Source organism: Mustela erminea, chromosome 14, assembly GCF_009829155.1.
Source record: "Mustela erminea isolate mMusErm1 chromosome 14, mMusErm1.Pri, whole genome shotgun sequence".
Lineage (NCBI taxonomy): Eukaryota > Metazoa > Chordata > Mammalia > Carnivora > Mustelidae > Mustela > Mustela erminea.
Window position 1 is genome coordinate 30,636,915 of NC_045627.1, and position 19,524 is coordinate 30,656,438.

Below are 19,524 nucleotides of genomic sequence, written 5' to 3' on the forward strand. Positions count from 1 at the left end.
GAGTGTTTACTTCCAAGTCGTGTGTAATTGCTGTAGCTTTTCTAGGAAACCGTGTTCTTATTCTAAGAATGTTGGAGAACGTGGCAATGAAAAGATTGGCTGACAGCACTTAAAAAATCAAAATCAGACATTTGGTCCCGAGATTTACTCTGAGCAAGAACAAAGAACATTGAAAACTCTGGGAGACTACTCTTTTAAAAGGCTTAGAAATAGCCCTCTAAAACCCTATTGACTTGGTTTTGAAAGTGACCTAATTTTTCCTGGATACTTGGGTGATATGAAAATGAACAAATATGCCACATACCAGCTTAACAGTTATTTTCAACTGGTAAAATGTGAAGCTGTCTGCTAGTTTTAGGGTGGTATAGAAGAGGAAAAAATACAATGAAGTATACATTTTTATATTGTCAGGAAGTATTCCCCAAGTATCTTTTCATATTTTTGTTTAAAGATTTTTATTTATTTATTTATTTATTTATTTATTTGAGAGACAGAGACAGCATGAGCAGGGAGAGGGTCAGGGAGAGGGAGAAGCAGACTCCCCACTGAGCAGGAAGCCTGATGTGGTGCTTGATACCAGGACCCTGGGATCATGACCATGGGATCATTTACTGACTGAGCCACCCAGGTGCCCCATCTTTTCATATTTTGGATTAAAAATACTCATTTGATTTAAGGGTTTTCTTTTGGGAAGTACAAAGGTTAACCTCTGATTAAGGTGGAATTTTTTGAAAATTAGTTTTGTCAAGCCACATGCTTATATTTACTTACCAGAAGGCTGTTTAAGAGGCAGTTTTCTGATCTTTTCTTTCTGATCTGGTCTTCTGTCAATTTTTCTTTTTGTTCTATTTTATGATGGGTTTCTCAATTTCATTTTCTAACCCTTTAGTTAATCTTTAATTCCTGCTCCTGTGTGTTGAATTTCTAAGAGCGCTTTTCATTCAATGAATGTTCCTTTTCCTCTAGTGTCCTATTCTTATGTTGTTTAAAATAGCTTCCCTTTTGTCTGAATCTGTGAATGATGGTATTTTAGATGTCTACTTCCTGCATAATCTTTCCTTTGAATTCTGTTTGTTTGTTTCAGCCTCTGTCTGTCATGTTTGATTTTTCTCCAAATGTTGGATAGTCCTTGGTCCTCTGCTCATGTTAGAGTATGATAGTCACAAGCTGGCTAGCGACCCTGTGCCCTTGAAGAGGCCTGAATGTCCTTTTCAGTGTAGGGTGATCTGATGAGGCAATTGTATTTGTTCCCAGAGCTCCTGAGAGGAAGTACCACAAACTGAATAGCTTTAAAAACAAACAAATTTATGTCTCATGGTTCTGGAGGTACAGAGGACATAACCAAGATGTGGGCAGAGCCACACTCCCTCTGAAGCCTGTTGAGGAGAATCCTTTTTTGCCTGTTTCCGGGGTCTGGTGGTTGCCAGTCCTTGGTGCTCCTTACCTTCTAGCTATAGCCCTTCATGCTCTGCGCCTGCCCTCACGTGGTCATCTACCGGTGTGTCTGTGTCTCAGAGTCGCTTCCCTGCTCCTTCCAAGGAACCAGGCACATGAGATTCGGGACCCACCATACCCCAGTGTGACCTTGTCTTAACTAATAACATCTGCAGTGACCTTGTTTCCAAATGATGTCACATTCTGAGGTACTGGGGGTTACAACTTTGTATTAGTTAGATCAGGCTGCCATCACAAAATACCACACACCGAGGACCTTAAACAACACAAATTTATTTTCTCACAGTTATGGAAGCTGAAAGTCCAAGAGTAAGGTGCCATCAGGATTGGTTTTTGATGACACATCTTCCTGGCTTGTAGACAGCCACCTTCTCCTTGTGTCCTCATGTGGCCTTTTCTAGGTGCAGGTGTGACAGACACAAGAGTGTCTCTTTCTTTTAAGGGCATGAGTTCTATCAAATTAGGGCCCCCTTATGACTTCATTTAATCTTAATAACCTCCATTAAGGCCCCATTTCCAAATACAGTCACCTTGGGGCTTATGACTTTAACATATGAATTTGGGGCAATCACAGTTCAGTCCATAACAGACGTCAACATATCTGAGGGAGACACAGTCCAAACTATAAAAACTGTTTCCTTGGCAAATTGTCAATTTGTCTGTATCTTTTGGTATTTTCTCTCATGCAAGTCAGATTCTTCAGAGAAGATTCTACCATTCTGAAAGGTACTTGCTAGCTAGCATTCTGTTGATAGTATAATGGTTGGGGGCTCTCAATTATTAATTTATAAACTGTAACTTAATTCCTCTCTCAACTGTGTCAGAGATTTGCAAATCCAGAGCTCCTCTGACTCACTCTTCCCAGAGAATCAGCCACAAGGTTCTTCTGGGAGGAAGGAGGCACATCACCAAACCACTAGAGTGGGAGGGCATCTGGGGGCCTGCCCGCTCCTTAGGCAGACTTAACAGCCATTCTTCCTGTCTTTTGCCTAGTAGCCAAGAATTATGTCACCATTTCTTGAGCCTTTCTGGAGCTCTGCAGTGTCAAGTTGGATTGCTTCTCAATTTTTCCCACTCTCAGCTTAATATTCAGTTTTTTCAGGCCCCCTAAGTCTGTTGCTACTCATCCGCTTCCTTCCTAGCTCCAAAAATTTCAACCTTGTCTTCTCTTCTATATTTTCTGGACTCAGTATCTTTTAAAAAATCACTTTTACTGTTGTTTTAATGAGATTTGTGGTAAGGATACAATTAAATGTGTATATTCAGTTTATCATCTTTACCCAGATTCCCAAATTGACTTTGTGAGTGGCATATTTCTGGTTGAAATATACTGCGATATCAAATAAGACTTATTTTATCATTAACATGGGCTTTTAAAATGTGTCTACGTAGAAGATGGGTTAAAAGTAGTAATAGATATCATTTTTTAGATCTCTGACAATCATTTTAAAAGTTAATTTTAATTGACATCAGTGAATACATGCGTGTCCATCTTGTCTTGGGTTATTTGGTTTGTAAATCAAGTACCGATAAATAAAAATCACAATTTTCACTTAGGACAGTTAAATAAAATCACTTGGGACAGTTCATTATCCTTTAATGAAATAAATTTACTTACAATTATAAACCTGAGTCTACAGCCATACCACCCTGAACGCGCCCGATCTCGTCTGATCTCGGAAGCTAAGCAGGGTCGGGCCTGGTTAGTACTTGGATGGGAGACGATTATAAACCTGATTTTTTATATGCCACGTTTACTTATTATATGTTAACTACATACCAGTATGTATTTTCACTGCTAAAGTAGTTGATGCTATTATAATTAAGTGACTTATACGCTTCCTTACATTTTCTAAAACCAATTTCTTCATAATCATCTCATGGCCGTTACAATGAACTCACTTTAGAAAACAAGTGTTAAATTTAAGTAAGGTTATATAATCGGGGGGTGTGTTAAGTGAATGTCTAGCATAGTTCCTTCTAAAATTTTAGAATGTGAATTACAGTACTTCTTGACCTTTATGAAGTCAACAAAAGCATACCTCCAATTTTCACACTAAGATATAGCTGGCCAAGCACAGCTATCTGGTCCTTTTCTAGCTTCCAATGCAAATGCTTTGGAAAACATACACAAAGAAAAAAAAGTTCTCATAGTAACATTTAAACCTAATAGGCTAACTTGGGCTTTTGCTATTATCTAAGAAGAATTTGACCAATTGTGGTGCCAATAGAAATAGATTTTTGAAAACAGGGACAGAAACAGTTGTTTCCATTAAAGGAAATGTTGTTAAGGAGTAAATTGGAGGGAGGCCTAGCCACCTCCACCCCAATCCCCAGTGATGGAACAGCTGAAAATCAGAAAGGCTACAGCAACCAAAACACTTGACTGCCACCACCCTCACTGAGGGGAGACAGCTTACTCTCTCTCTCTCTCTCAAATAAACATATAAATCTTTAAAAAATAAGAAAAGTTCATGACAGATATTCAGAAATATAATAGAAATGTAAAAATATGAAATTCTTTTTAAAAATTACCCAAAAAATTATATTATACAAATATATGAAATTTTGTCTGTCTCTTGGCTATCAGAATATACTGATTCTTTTTTTAAACCACATATCCAGACTCCAGGTCAAATGAGAAAACAGTCTTCAAAAGATCTTGAAAAGTCACAAAAGTATATTGAGTTGAATTGTTTTATTTTAAAGTATTGTATTAACTTAAAAAGATTTCCAATAGGTATCTTTTATTTTTAAAAAAATTTTTATTTAAATTCCAGTTAATATGCACTGTAGTAGTAGTTTCAGGTGTACAATATAGTGATTCAAATCTTACATACAACACTCAGTGCTCATCACAAGTGCCCTCCTTTATCCCCATCACCTATATCACCCATCCCGCCACCCACCATCCCTCCAGCAACCCTCAGTTTGTTCTCTCAAAGTCTGTTTCTTGGCTTGCCTCTCTCTTTTTTTTCCCCCTTGCTGATTTGTTTTATTTCTTGAATTCCACATATGAGTGAAAGTATATGGTGTTTGTCTTTGACTGACTGATTTCACGTAGCATAATACTGTCTCGTTCCATCCATGTCATTGCAAATGGCAAGGTGTCGTTCTTTTTGATGGCTGAGTAATACTCCACTGTATATGTATATACCAGATTTTTATCCATTCATCAATTGATGGACACGTGGACTGTTCCCATAATTTAGCTATTGTAGATAATGTTGCTGTAAACATCAAAGTGCATGTCTCCTCTAGACTTAGTGTTTTTGTATTCTGTGGGTAAATACCTAGTAGTGCAATTGCTGGATCACAGGGTAGTTCTATTTTTAACTTTCTGAGGAACCTCCATAGTGTTTCCAGAGTGGTTGTACCAGTTTCCATTATCACCTATAGTGCAAGAGGGTTTCTCTTTGCCTATGTCCTCACCAACATCTGTGTCTTGTGTTGTTGATATTAGCCATTCTGACAGGTGTGTCTTGGCTATCAGATTAAATATAGACTGATTCCTTTGTTTTTAAACCACAGTTCCAAATTCTGTAGGTAAAATGTGGGCAAAAAATCTTCAAAAGATCTTGAAAAGTCATAAAGTTTGATGGAGTAGTTTTATTTTTAAATATTATATTAATTTTCGAAGGCTTCCAATAGGCCTCTTTTAAATGAAGATCTAACACTTTAGTTTTATCATGCTATATATTTTTTATTACTATTTTAAGTAGGCTCCATGCCCAGTGTGGAGCCCAATACAGGGCGTGAACTCATGACCCTGGGATCAAGACGTGAGCAGAGAATAGGAGTCGGACACTCAACTGACTGAGCCACCCAGGAGCCCCTAAATGTGTGTTTTTTTTTTTTTTAATCCCCAAGTAATTTTTATCTGCAGCCAAGGTGAAAATAATTAAGAGGTATCTTATGTTATTGTGAAAAGTGAATCATTTTGCTACATTGTACTTTTTAAATATAAGTTTTTGTATGCAGATGGACCTCAAATAGCAAATAGTTTGTTTTAGAAACATCTGTAAGTAAATGGACTAATTAACAACTTGGAACGTCTTGTAGAAAAATAATGCTTTAACACAATTAATCATACGATACAATTATGGGGGTAAAGATATTCAGTTAGACTTTCTCCTAGTTCCAGTGTTGTGAGGCTGGCCATACAAAGGATTTCCTCCGTCAATAAAGTTTCCCTCTAGAATCATTCACCTTTCTGCACCTTACTCCTGCCTCTTTGTTCCTCAGACTGTGTTTACCCAGGGCCTTCAGGCTGTCCTGCACCCTGGCACTCAGCCAGCCCTTTCTTACCCCCAAGTGTCCTGTGACCTGTCACTCTTCCCTCTCCACTCACCCAAATGTGAACTTCAGTTCTCTAGGTGCTTTTGAAGGGAAGTAATTTGATATTCCAGGTTCATTTTCAGTCACGACAGAGATTTATTCTTCCTGGAGTTTTTTCCTGCCAGTCTTTGCTTCTCAAGAACACTGTGTTATCCCATGTGGCTTAAAGGCTGGTTCTTACTGTTTGAATGATTATTGTAGGTTCAAAGTATGCTATTGAGCCCAGAATATAAAACTACAAGTTGCCTATAAAAGAGTGTATTTTAGCTAAAGAATGACATTTTTCATGTTCTGTGTCGCTTGCTGTCTTGCCTGTCACCTGGACAAAGGAGCATATCCTGGAGTAGCTCAGTTAGTTCATTTGTGGAAATAGCAGGATGGGATTGCATGTGTGAAGGTAGATGGAATGATGGTACCTCCATGCCAGTCCTTAGAATACTTTACGTGGGAAACATGATGGGCCAAGACTTTGGGAGCACTTAGGGAAAGAAGGTAGAGTGACCTTTTTTTTTTTTTTTAAGATTTTATTTATTTATTTGACAGACAGAGATCACAAGTAGGCAGAGAGGCAGGCAGGGTGGGCGGGAAGCAGGCTCCTCGCTGAGCAGAGAGCCTGATGCGGGGCTTGATCCCAGAACCCCCGGATCATGACCTGAGCCAAAGGCAGAGGCTTTAACCCACTGAGCCACCCAGGCGCCGCCCCATTTATTTTTTATTCATTTATTTGTTTTTAGGTAGAGTGACAATTTAATGTTAAAAGCACATTTAAGGGGCAGCTGGGTGGCTCCCTTGGTTGAGCGTCTGACTCTTGGTTTCAGTTCAGGTCACCATCTCAGCCTGGTGGAATCTGAGCCCCTATCAGGCTCTTTACTCAGCAAGGTATCTGCTTGAGATTCTCTCACTCTCCCTGGGCCCCTCCCAGGAAATTCTGTGTGGTTCTTTTATAAGGGAACTGTTTTTCTCACAAATATTTATTATCCCAAATAAATCAATAGTACCTTAAATAGTATAAAAAAGTGAACTGTGAATTCTCAGCCAGTATAGGTGGAGAGAGTTATTTTGGACGAAGACGTCATTCTTTCCTGAATTCTGCTCCCGCGAACAGTTCCCATAAGCAGATCCTGCTTTTTACATCTTCTTTCCAACACTCCCTTTTAAATTAATTATCACCTAGTTTTTAAATATGTTTGCACTTTTGCCTTTTCTCAAGTTCCTCAGACTGCTGAGGTTAGGGACGAGATACACAGGGCTTCTGTGATGCACAGTCACTGGGGAAGACCAAGGAAGTAGGGTGACAGAGGCTTCCATTTCTAGTTACAGTCCATTATTCCTACAGGCTAATTAATCCGTGAGGTCTTTGGCAGTGATGCCTGGGATCTTGCAGCAGCTTCACCATCTGAGAATATAATCCCCAGACATCTGAGTTTGGGGGAGCTGTACAAAGTTAAGATATTCTTAAATGGGGCAGTGGGGAAAGAAGTACCCCAAAGTTGAAGAAGCCCAAATCAATTCTAGCCTCATGTATTCACCCCAAACACATGTCCCTTTTTTAAAAAAAGAACTCTTTTCAGCCATGGCGTCTATTCACTTTGGATTGAACTTCAACTAGCTTATTTTCAAGCATGCTTCTAACTTGGCACAGCTGTGGGAAAAATCCCATAACTGAGCCATCTGGGTTGGATAAAAGAGGGAGTTTTTCTATTGATTTCTCACATTTTGTTCCTTTTTGTTTTTAGTGGGGAAAAATCATTATGAAGTAACCAAATTATTGCATAATGTTAATGAAACGGGAGAAATCTTTTCAACTCTATACTATTGCTAAAGAATTCTATATTAGAAGGTCTCTGTTGTCTCTGAAATGTGGTGTAGAATGAATGTTTTGGGTGAATTGACTTGAGTGAATAATAATGGTCAGAAAATAAAGTTCTCTTTGGGTGGTCTGAAATTCAGCAGTGTTTATTTCTTTTTAGATTCAGCAAAAAAAAAAAATTTTTCCTGTGAAGCATATTTTAGCATTTTCTGATCTGTCTTTACTTAGTGTGGTTATAATTGAAATCACTAGGCATATGTAATTTTTCATTTTTTCTTAAAGACCAGCATTAATTGCTTTATGATTCAAAGAATCTGAAATTATGAAATGTTGGAAAATTATTTATTCCCTGATAAGTCTGAGAACAACTTTGACAGAATAGACTGTTTTGTATGTTATGAACTGCTGTTTGCAGTCTGGAGTTACTTGTTTGTTACGTGTTTGAGTCTTGCATCAATCCAGACCTTAGAATTAAGAAACTAAATTTCTATTATTTATTTATTTATTTATTTAAGACAGAGCAGGGGTGGTGGCAGGGGCATGCTCAGGAAGCAGGCTCCCGGCTGAGCGGGGGAGCCTGATGCAGGGCTTGATCCGAGGACCCTGGGATCATGGCCTGAGCCAAAGGCAGCCCCTTAACAGACTGAGCCCCCCAAATTAAGGAACTATTAAGCAAAAGTCTTCCTCTGCTCTTGCTTTACCTGATCCACGGTGCTGGGTGCTGGCAACATGATAGTGGACAGGATGGTTTCTGTCCCTGTTGGTTGTTATAGACTAAGCAGCAGGGGTAGGTGTTATATAAACCATTGCTAAGAAATGATGGTGCACAGAGATTATACATGACCTTTAGAGGGGCGGGAGTTAATTAGGGAAGGCTTTCCTTTGGAAGTGAAGAAACTTCATTCCTGCAAGGCGAATAAATAATATATACTATTTAATAAAACATTAGTAGTTACATGGTGGGCAAACACTCTGTTGGTTTTCACCAAACCTTATTCTTTTATGTCCTCTTTTATTAATCCCTCCTACGAAAGCTTCTTGGTGGTAGGAATACCTTGACATCAGGTTTATGCCTATTTCATGTAGAAGGGCTTTGTTGCTAAAAGGCCCTGAGTAATATCTATCAAATTAATATATCACATAATTTCTCTTTTTATCATGCAAGTGTAATTATACACTGAGATCATTTAACATATGTTACTCTTAATATCACTGTTATTATAATATCATACTGGTCCTAGCACAGAATAAGTTATAAAGATACAATTTAAGAAAAAAAAAAATTGGGAGCACCTGGGTGGCTCAGTTGGTTAAGTAACTGCCTTCGGGTGTCTGGGTTCTCTGGGTCCTGGTACTGAGTCCTACATCGGACTCCCTGCTCAGCGGGGAGCCTTGCTTCTCCCTCTGCCACTCTCCCTGCTTGTGCTCGCTCTCTCTCTCTCTCTGTCAAATAGGTAAATAAAATCTTTAAAAAAAGGAAAGAAATTATTGTTTCTTTCAATAGGCACCACACCCAGCATGAGCCCTACACAGGGCTTGAACTCATGACCCTGACATCAAGACCTGAGCTTGATGTCAGGTCACCAGACACCCCAGTATTTTTTAATTAATATGGCATTACTGCTATTACCATGACTCATAAATCTATAGCAACATGCCTCCTTCCACGAGAACATGATATTCCCCTGTATATTTGGGGCCTGTGCATTGCTCTCAATTTCTGTGATGGAATCAGAAGGATGGTTTCACGGTTGCTTCACTTTTTGTTTGTTTTATTTGTTTGAGGATTTCAATCAATTTCATTGTCTAAGGGTGTAAATCATAAAAACTTGTTTTCTTAAAAATGTTAAAAGATCGTGAAATGAGGCCTACTTTTCTTTTGCAATCAAGGGTAGGTAAATGCATACCTATTAAATGGAGCATGGTCTTTTGATAGTAAATTTAGCCTATGGGTATATTCATTTTACAGTATTCACTCAGGCTTAAAATATCCTCTAATTCCTTTGAGAAAGTAAAGCTAAGAACACCATCACATGACTGTCTGGGTTTCTGAAATGCTAAGGCTTTGTAAAAGCCTTATGGATTTGAGTAATAATAAAGCAGGTGCTGGCTTGTTAAATAAGCTAATCTGATCCATGCACTATAGAAACTAGAATGTAATTTTAGATACTATGGTTTTGTATCACAGATGAGTCCATAATCTCCAAAAGAACTTGCTTAATTATAAAAGTATATTTTCTTGGAATATAAATTCATTGTGATATTTAAATGATTTTAAGATTCCGTTTGAGGAATCTTACTTATAAATGTTGTATTTTAAATTAAAATATTCATATTTCTCTAGTCACAAAAAATATAGTACATAAAGCATTCCAAGATTTATTTATTTTTTCTTTTTTAAAGATTTTATTGACTTATTTGACAGAGAGAGAACACAGGAGGGGGAGCAGCAGGGAAAGGGAAAAGCAGGCTCACCAAGCAGAGTGCCCAAAGTGGGACTCAATCCCAGGAACCTGAGATCATGACCTGTGCCTAAGGCAGACGCATAACAACTGAGCCACCCAAGTGCCCTGCATTCCAAGATTTAAATATAATCGCCAGTTCATTGTGACTACTTTCAAAAAAGGTATATTATTAAATAATTAGGAAGAATGGAAATTACAGTCTTGTATATAAGTTAGCCTAGCTCTTTAATTCTTTTTTTTTTTTTCTTTAATTCTTTCAATAAATATCTTTGAGAATGTCTTTTGTTCCGGGTACCATAGGAGGCATCAGATATATTCTTGGGAAACAAGACAAAGCAAAGTGAGCATCAAATAACATTTTTCAATTAGTATTCCCACTGACTTCTCTGTACTTTATACTTTGGATATCTTGGCTTCCCACTCAGAATATACCCACTTTAAAACTTTATGCATCTTTCTAACTAGCTTACTTATCTGATTTATTGGCCTCATGAAAATAGAAGGGGATTGCCAAAGAAGCCATACAGATTCTCAGTGCAGATGAGAATGAACACATTCACAGAGATAGAACCACATTTGCCAAGAGATCACACAAAAATAGTTTAAAATAGCGTTTCTCTGGCCGTTCCCCAATCTGCTGCATGAGAACATCAGTGCTTCCTATCTTCCAAAATCTGCTGAGAGTCCCCTGAAGGGGTCTTAGCCGGAGTTTCTTCACATAGTAGTCCTCTTCTCCATTTTCAGATCACTCTGATGGTGTATCACCTTCACCACCAATCAGGACATCAGCTGTGCCACGCATGGCAGCCGGTGGCACTGGGACTGATGCTTCTTCCCTCATTCTGGAACCTTTGCTACCACAGCCTTGCCCTAGCGTAACCTTTCATGTTAGGGTAGGCAAAGCTACTGTAATTATAGTGTCTAATAAAAATGCAACAGCTGAAACAATATAGAAAAGGATTTATCTCTTGGGGCGCCTGGGTGGCTCAGTTGGTTAGGCTGCTGCCTTCAGCTCAGGTCATGGTCTCAGGGTCCTAGGATCAAGCCCTGCATTAGGCTCTCTGCTCAGCGGGGAGCCTGCTTCCTCCTCTCTCTCTCTGCCTGCCTCTCTGCCTGCTTGTGATCTCTATCAAATAAATAAATAAAATCTTTAAAAAACAAAAAAGAAAAGAAAAGAAAAGAAAAGTATTTCTCTCTTATATATAACAGTCCAGGTTAGGTGTTCAATTTGAGAACAAATTGTCCTCATGCCATCCTTCCAGAACTGGGACTCTACCCACCTTCAGTACATGGCTTCCAGCATTGCCCTGCTCCCTGCCTTCCCAGACCACAGGAAGGAGGAAGAGCCTGTGGGGGAGATATACCCACTTCTCAAAAGCCTCACCTCCCATTCTGCTGGGGAGAACTGGACGCATGGCCCCACCTACCTGCAAAGGGGGGCTCCACAACCACCCTTCTGCTGTTGGGCTGCTTTACAGAGAGCAGCCTGTCCCCTCCCATCCCTCTCTTGTTTCACTGTCCTCAACCTGGACCATGAGCAGCCTCCTGGATCTAAACTCCAGAGCAGCTGAGGCCATCCTTTGTCTCATAATCTATATAACATCTCCCTAGGATGCTGCTTTTCCTATCCAGATGAACAGCTTGTCTGAACCTTTACTCCTGTCCTCCAACCCACCCTCCTTCCCACTCACACGCAGCCTGAAAGGATGACCTGCCCTCCTCCTCTGGAGTAAAGATCGAGGTCCCTGGCTCTGGCCTTGTTCCCAACACAGCCGGTTCCGTCTCAGAGGAGCATGCCTCTCTCCTGCTTTCTCGAGCCCACGCTTCTTCATAATCTTATTCTTGTCTTTCTCATGTGGGATCTTGTTCCATTAAGTATCCCTGCTTTCTCTTCCCTTGGATCTTCTTATCTTGCTGGTAGAATTTTCAACCCTTGAGAGTGTAAACCTGCTTTCTTTTTGCTTCATGCTATTTTTTTATTCCCCCTCTTCCCCCCCCGCCCCCCCGCTTTTAAAACCAGATCTCTTAAAGGGCTGGTTGATGCTCCCCCGTCCTGCTACATCTCCTCTCGAGTGTCTGGCCTTTTGCAGTCCTTAGAGAGAGGAGCTCGCTGAGCTGCGCACAGCCCATATTCATTCAGCAACTCAACGGTCAAGGCCAGGCACAGGGAATTCAGCAGTAAACAAAATAAAAGTCTTTCTCCTCTAGGCGTTTACATTCTAGTAGGGAAAAACCAAAAAAAATTTTAAAAAGTTAAACATTTGCTACATATGTGATATGTTTCTAAAGAGAAAAATGAGTCAGGATAAGGGAGCTAAGAGGACATCAATATTTTCAAAAACCTCTCGGGTAAATATTCGAGCAGAGACCCGAAGCAAGTGAGAAAGTGATCCGTAGGGATGACTGGGGGAAGAGCATTTCAGACCCCCAAAAAAGTAAATAAATAAACAAGGAAAGCTTGTACAGAGGTCCTGAGGCAGGAGTATACTTGCGCACACAAGGGGCAGTAAAAGGGTCAAGGTAATGAGCAGAACAGGGCAACGAGGAGGAGCAGGTGAGGCCAGAGAGGTAGTGGGTGCCGGGTCCACACGGTCGTCTAGGCCATGGTAAGAATTCTGATGGAGCCCTAAGAGGAGTTTGAGCGGAGGAGTGATGTGATTTGGCTTCCGTTTTAAGGAGAGCCTCAGACTGCTGTACGCAGAATTGACCCAGGAAAGCAGAGTGATTGGTTAGGATGCTGTTGGAATCATGCAGACAGGAGATCGTGGTCATCTGGGCTGGGGAGGGATCTGTGGAAGTGGTGAGAAAAGACTTCCATTCCGGGTGGACCAAAGAGATGGCAGGCGAGGTAGTGCCCGGACCTTTCATTGGCCCTTCCAGTGGGATTTTCCCTCCACATTTCTCCACTTTGCTTATGGCCCGGGAGGCTGATTCATAAGGACTGCATCACCTCTGGCTTCCCTTTGGGTTTGGCCCATGAGAGGCTTCTGCAGAAGATCAGAAGGCAGGATGCGCATGAGGTCAGAGGGTTGTCCTCCAGCGCCCTCCCTTCCTCCCGTGCCACCACAGGTTGACTGTGACTGTCTGACTGTCTGCCTGAGGCTACAGCTCTCCCCTGCAGCTGCCCTCGTCTGATTCCAGGAAACTTTTTTCCCTGCCCTCCCCCCTCCCTTCACATCTAGGGGTAATGCCAGCTCCTTCTGTTGCTAACTCCAGGGTGCACCCGTATCCTTTCATTGGGTTTCCTGAACCTTGCTCACAACTTTATAAATAGTCCCTTTAGTAAGCTTTCTCAGATTCTTATGCTCTTGACTCACACTGGAAGCTAGGACACCTAATGTAGTAAAAACAGCAGAACATTTTTTTTTTTAAATCACAGTTTTTTACTCATTTTTCCCCAGTAAAATGTTAAATCCTTGAGGACAGAAGCTATCCTGTTCATGTTTCTATTCTCATAACATAAAGTAAGTAGGGTGTGCTGTCATTGTATCAGTGAGTTTTATATGTAATGATGCTCCCTGAGTCCTTAAGAATTGTCTAAATTATGTTTGAGAAGAAAGATTTAGCAAAGTAGGGTGTGTATGCCCATTTTAGTACTTATCGGTATAAGCTTCACCTTGTTGGATAGTTCAGTTCCCTGGGACCAAAGAGAGACTTTATTAAGAAAGAGTTAGGTACAGCTTTCTTATTACTCGTTTGTGTGGCGATATCCAGACAGTGGTTTGCTGATTTTGCTAATTGTTTCTGAACTAGAAAGATACTATATATTATTTGTTTCCACTTCCCTAAGAACACAATTTTTTTACCCAAGAACATAAATTTTTTTAACAAATGAAGTTGATGCCAGTATCCTCTCCTCTCTCCCCTCCCACGTACCTCACCCCCGCAATTTAAAAGGAGGTTGTAATTTATTAAGGTTACCAGTTAAGTTACTAAATTATATTTGTGTAATATTTTAAAGGTGATTATATTCAGTTATATACATTCACAGATTATCAGTGTGATTATTTTCCTACCAATTTTTGGTTTTATTTTTGCATTTTGTTATTGATGTCTTCTTTTGACCTAAAGAATATTTTATCTTTAATCGTCACACATTTTAATTATACTTCTATGGTTTTGTGACTTGGTCTCCCCCCTCCCCTTTTTTTTTTTTTTTTAGATTTTATTTATTTATTTGACAGCAAGAGAGGGAACACTAGCAGGGGAGTGGGAGAGGGAAAAGCAGGCTTCCCACTGAGCAGGGAGCCCAATGCAGAGCTCAATTCCAGGACCCTGGGATCATGACCTGAGTTGAAGGCAGATGCTCAACAACTGAGCTACCCAGGCGCCCCTTTTTTCCCCTTTTGACCTTGACTTCTTTCTTGTTATTTCTTTGGAGCAAAACCTTAAGCACTTGGCTGTGTGGCCTTGAGGTATAGTTTTAATAAAAGCTTTGCTGAGTAATCATTTGGTATAAAATCCCAACCAAATCCATTAATAGAAAAAAGAAAGCAATATCTTTTCAAGGTTAACTTTCTTTGTGGTCGCTCCCACGAATAACACATACTCATTACATTCATCTAATTATTATTGCCTGCCTGTTATAATTTAAGGTCCATTTTTCTGGTAAAGACAACCAAAAAAATCCTTAAATTTAAGAACAGATTATGAAGGAATTTATTCATTAAAGACAAATTCCTATATAGTGGAGTTTTGCTTATATAAAATTGTTGTCAGTACTCCAGGAAGATGTCCAGGAATACCCTCTTAGTTGGATAGTCAGTTGTGTATTAATTAAAATGGCAGTGGGGCGCCTGGGTGGCTTAGTCGTTAAGCATCTGCCTTCGGCTCGGGTTGTGATCTCAGGGTCCTGGGATAGGCCCTGCATCAGGCTCCCTGCTCAGCGAGGAGCCTGCTTCTCTCTCTGCCTTTCTCCTGGCTTGTGCTCTCTTTCAAATAAATAATAAAAATCTTTTTAAAAAAATAGAATAATAAAATGGCAATAGCATGGCCGCCTTCTTTTTCTCCTTTTTAAATTTTTGACATTACTAAATCCTCTCACAACCTAGAGATAAACATGGGGCATCTGAGTGGCTCAGTTGGTTAAGCATCTGCCTTTGGCTCTGGTCATGGCCCCGGGGTCCTGGGATCGAGTCCAGCACTAGGATCCTCCTCAGTGAGGAGTTTGCATCTCCTTTTTCCCCATCCCTGATTGTGCTCTCTCTTTCTCTGTCTGTGTCAAATAAACAAATAAAATCCTTTAAAAAATAAATAAATAAAGAGGTAAACATAACATTCTTTTTTTTTTTTTTTTTTAAGATTTTATTTATTTATTTGAGAGAGAGACAGTGAGAGAGAACATGAGTGAGGAGGTCAGAGGGAGAAGCAGACTCCCCATGGAGCTGGGAGCCCGATGTGGGACTCGATCCCGGGACTCCAGGATCATGACCTGGGCTGAAGGCAGTCGTCCAACCAACTGAGCCACCCAGGCGCCCCAAACATTCTTTAAAGCACTTTTATTTTGTGAGGTTTAAAATTAATTTAATAACTTCATTCGGAAACTGAATAAGCCCTTGAAATCTGTTGGACATGTAGCTGCTCATTCCCTGGAAAACTAGTCATTCAGGATATCACCAGTCACTCTGTGTACAGTCTCCATTACCTCTCCTCTACTCTGCTAACCAGTAAGTGACACTACTTGTGAAGTTGTTATCCATTTGGAAATTCATGACTGTAACAGTGGTGGGAAATGGTGAAATAATGAAAAGTAGCAAGCACCGACTTAAATAACTTTACCTTTCTGAAAGTTTCCTGAATTTTCTATGAGACAGACAACCAAATTGAGACCTCCACCTTCCTGGCAAAGATGATAGTCACACTGAAATCCCTGTGTTGAGTACAAGGAGAGGGACAGGGACTGACAAGAGGGGTCTGAAGGCCGCCCCCTTTCACTGAGAAGCTGTTGTGTTCACCTCAGGGAAGTCTGTGCCTCCTCCAGCCATCTCTTAGCTCACTGGCCTTGTGCACATTATTTATTTTGGCCTCAAGGTAGTAAGAGTCTGGGGAGCCTGGGTGGCTCAGTGGGTTAAAGCCTCTGCCTTCGGCTCAGGTCATGATCTCAGGGTCCTGGGATCGAGCCCCGCATCGGGCTCTCTGCTCAGCGGGAAGCCTGTTCCCCCCTCTCTTTCTGCCTGCCTCTCTGCCTACTTGTGATCTCTGTCAAATAAATAAATAAAACCTTTAAGAAAAAAAAAGATAGTAAGAGTCTACTGTATTATTTGTTTTCAAGCTCTGCCCAGGGAGCTCTCGGGGTTCTTGGCATCTCCTCCAGAGTCCCACCATGGGTGGAATGCAAGTCCCAGTGGGAGCGCTTCTCTCTGTGACTGTCTCTCAGTTTTTCTCAGTAAAGGGTTGTCACTTCTAAGATCCCTCCTAACTGTGGAAAAGCTCATTATTCTGCTTACAGTCTCTTTTCTTCATTTCTTTCTTGGGAGAGGCTTTAGTCAGTCAGATTGAAAGCTATCCCTCTGGATACAGTCGAGAGGGAAAAGTGCTGAGTTCGTGTTTGGAGCTGGAAGGCTGGGTGAATGAACTCGTGGAAGAGTATCACTTTCCTTTAAAAAGGGAGGGGTGGGAAAAAATACACATAGGATGTGAGTCCTGGAAGAAAATCCCCATATTTGGACAAAAGTTTGGAATTGGCAGCAGTGAGCGATTTATGAGAACTCATGAAAAGTAAAAAAAACTTACTAAAGAGTACATTTGGGCTGTTCTGTTCTTTTTAAATTTGAGATGATCATTGTAAATCAGTTGCCTTGTATTTCTCATATAGATAATATACTCTATTATTTGCTTTGGGCAAATCTTTTAAGCTTTCAGGAGTTTATAAATTATAGCAAATTGCTATTATTTCTATTTCATGATACATTGCTTCAAAAGTTATTCATGGCTGTTTTTAATTGAATTGTCCACGTAAAGAGAAAAGCATAAAAGTCACTTGAATTATAGTTTCTGTTGTCTATGGACTACCCAAACAAACTTCTATAGGAAAACTAAATAGTTAGGTCAATTTTCTAGCTATTTATAGAGACCTAATTTTTTTTTCTTTTTTTTTTTTGGTCATCCCATTGGGATAAGAAACAAAGGAAGTAGCAATTATTCTTGGATCTCACATTTAGCAAATCCTCATATATTCTTTCTCTACATAGTATAGTTAATAGCACCAAATCCGGGGTCAGGCAGAATGGATTCAAATTCTGGCTAAGTGACCTTGAACAAGTCATTTTACCTCTCTGTCACTGTTTCCTTATCTGTAGTGGAAATAATTATGTTTCCTTCCTTGTGTATTGTTGTGGAGAGTGGATGATTTAATATGTGATACACTCAGTACCCCTAGCCCATGGTTGGCATGGTTTTGTGTATTAGCCATTATTATAATATTGAGCAAAAGATCAGAGATTGTAATCCTTAATGAAAATCCAGCCTGTGATAAGAGAGTCTCCGTGCTCAGGTAATTTGAAAAGTGTAGTTGAGGAAGTAAGTTCAAGAAAAATTAATCTGGTAGCATTCTATGAAAGGATTGATACAGAAAGACACTGGAGTCTCAGGGACCGGTTAGGGTGCTATATTCCAGGCAAGAGGTAGAAATGTCCTGAACTACCGTCTCAGTCCATTCAGACTCTAACAAAAGTACCATAGACTGGGTGGCTTATAAACAACAGAAATTTATTCCTCACTGTTCTGGAGGCTAGAAGTCCAAGATCAAGGCAAGTCTGGTGTCTGGTGAGACCCACTTCTTGGTTCATAGAAGGCCATTTTCTCTGTATTTGGTGGAAGGGAAGAGAGATCTCTTTGGAGGCCCTTTTAGAAGAACACTAACTCCATTTATGAGATAAGCTCCACCCTCGTGACCTATGACCTCTCAAATGTCCCACTTCCTAATACACATTTAGGGTTAGGATTTCAGCGTACAAATTGGAGGGGAAGGGCGCAAATGTTCACTCTATTGCAATGACCATGGCGGTGTTGCTAGAAGAAGGAAATGATGTGTGAGAGTTTACAGGTGCCCAAGGAGCTTCAGGGAAAAGAATAACTAACTGACTTTCAAACTGGGTCACTAGCTTTATGAATTTAACAAACCCAGGATCGTTCTCTGGCTCCTCAACAGTTTCTATATTTTGAGGATTAAGGAATGCAAACTTTAAAAGACCAATAAAGATTAAAATATGATCATATCATATTATGTTGTTACTATATAATAAATAGCTGCCCATCATCATGAAGAAGCATATAGATAAGAATAAGATCTTTTAAAGAACTTTGCTCCGCTTAAGAAAAATTAACCTATTGTTCTGATTCTTTCAAATTCCTACATTATATTGTGTCAGGACTAGAGGTTTGTTATTCTTCGATTCTCATCTTCTATCCCAAGACTGTTGATGTAAGGATATGAGGAACACAGACATAAACCTGTTGAGAATTAAACCATCACCTTCTGCATCTGATCCAGCCTACTGCATATCTAAAAATACATATGTAATTATTGAGAGCTGCAGATAATCTTAGTCTGTTATTTCATAAGCATTTTTATTATTTCCAGGTCCGATGGATGATGTACTGGATTGTGTTTGCTCTGTATACTGTGATTGAAACAGTAGCAGATCAAACAGTTGCTTGGTAAGTTCTAGCACTGAAAAGGGCCAGACTATAGACTCCTTATCAGGTGTCCCAAGTTCTTACCTACTCTTGCTGGTAACCAAGTAATTATCCAGCATTTCATTTTCATCTGGCTTCCATGTAAGAACATTACTTTACTTACAGGCCCCCCCTCATGATAAGGGCAGCTCATTTTTCTCCCCATGGGTTGCTCTTTGCCACATCCCATACAGGTCCCCGTATCTTGGAATAGAAAAACTTGGTTGTCGTTATCCTTTTTCCACATGATGACTTCAGGCTATTTTTCTTTATCACTTCCTAAATGACTCCCCCTTTGAGGCCCACAGCATCTGGTTCTAGCACTCCCTCCCCATCCTTAAAACTTTCAACTACAAACATTCAGACCGGATGACGTCAGCATCCACGTGGACACCCACTCACCACCAGCTCCTTGGCTGTTCTGTTCCAAATAGCTGAGACAAAATTAAAGCATGTTTATATCCTCAAGGATTTAACATTTTACCAAGAAGTAATACCAAGTGGAACAACTTGAATCTCCCTGTGCCATATTTCACTGGTGTATTTCTGTCTAAACCTTATCGTCACTTGAAGAGGTCCTCCTTTTAAAATCTTGAAACCTAATACTTTGTGTCTTTCCCTGGGCTCCCAAAGGCAGCCCCCCAGAGCGTCAGCCGGGTGCCCATATAGGTATCGGTTTGAACCTCCCCATTCCCTTTACTCACTACCTCCATGCCCTCCTGCCTCTGTTTCAAACATTTGCTGTTCTCTCCTTAAACTGTCTTCCTGTGGCTTTGCTCT

At 40.2% G+C, this 19,524-nt stretch overlaps 1 protein-coding gene across 3 annotated transcripts in view; it reads left to right on the plus strand.

Annotated features, from left to right (window-relative positions):
* The window catches only part of REEP3 (receptor accessory protein 3), a 97,962-nt gene that overhangs the window by 51,515 nt on the left and 26,923 nt on the right, over positions 1–19,524 (plus strand). For all 3 annotated transcript variants that reach the window (XM_032314098.1, XM_032314099.1, XM_032314100.1), the window contains exon 3: positions 18,650–18,726. In XM_032314098.1, the coding sequence (XP_032169989.1) occupies positions 18,650–18,726 (77 nt within the window). The remainder of the gene's footprint in view (positions 1–18,649; positions 18,727–19,524) is intronic.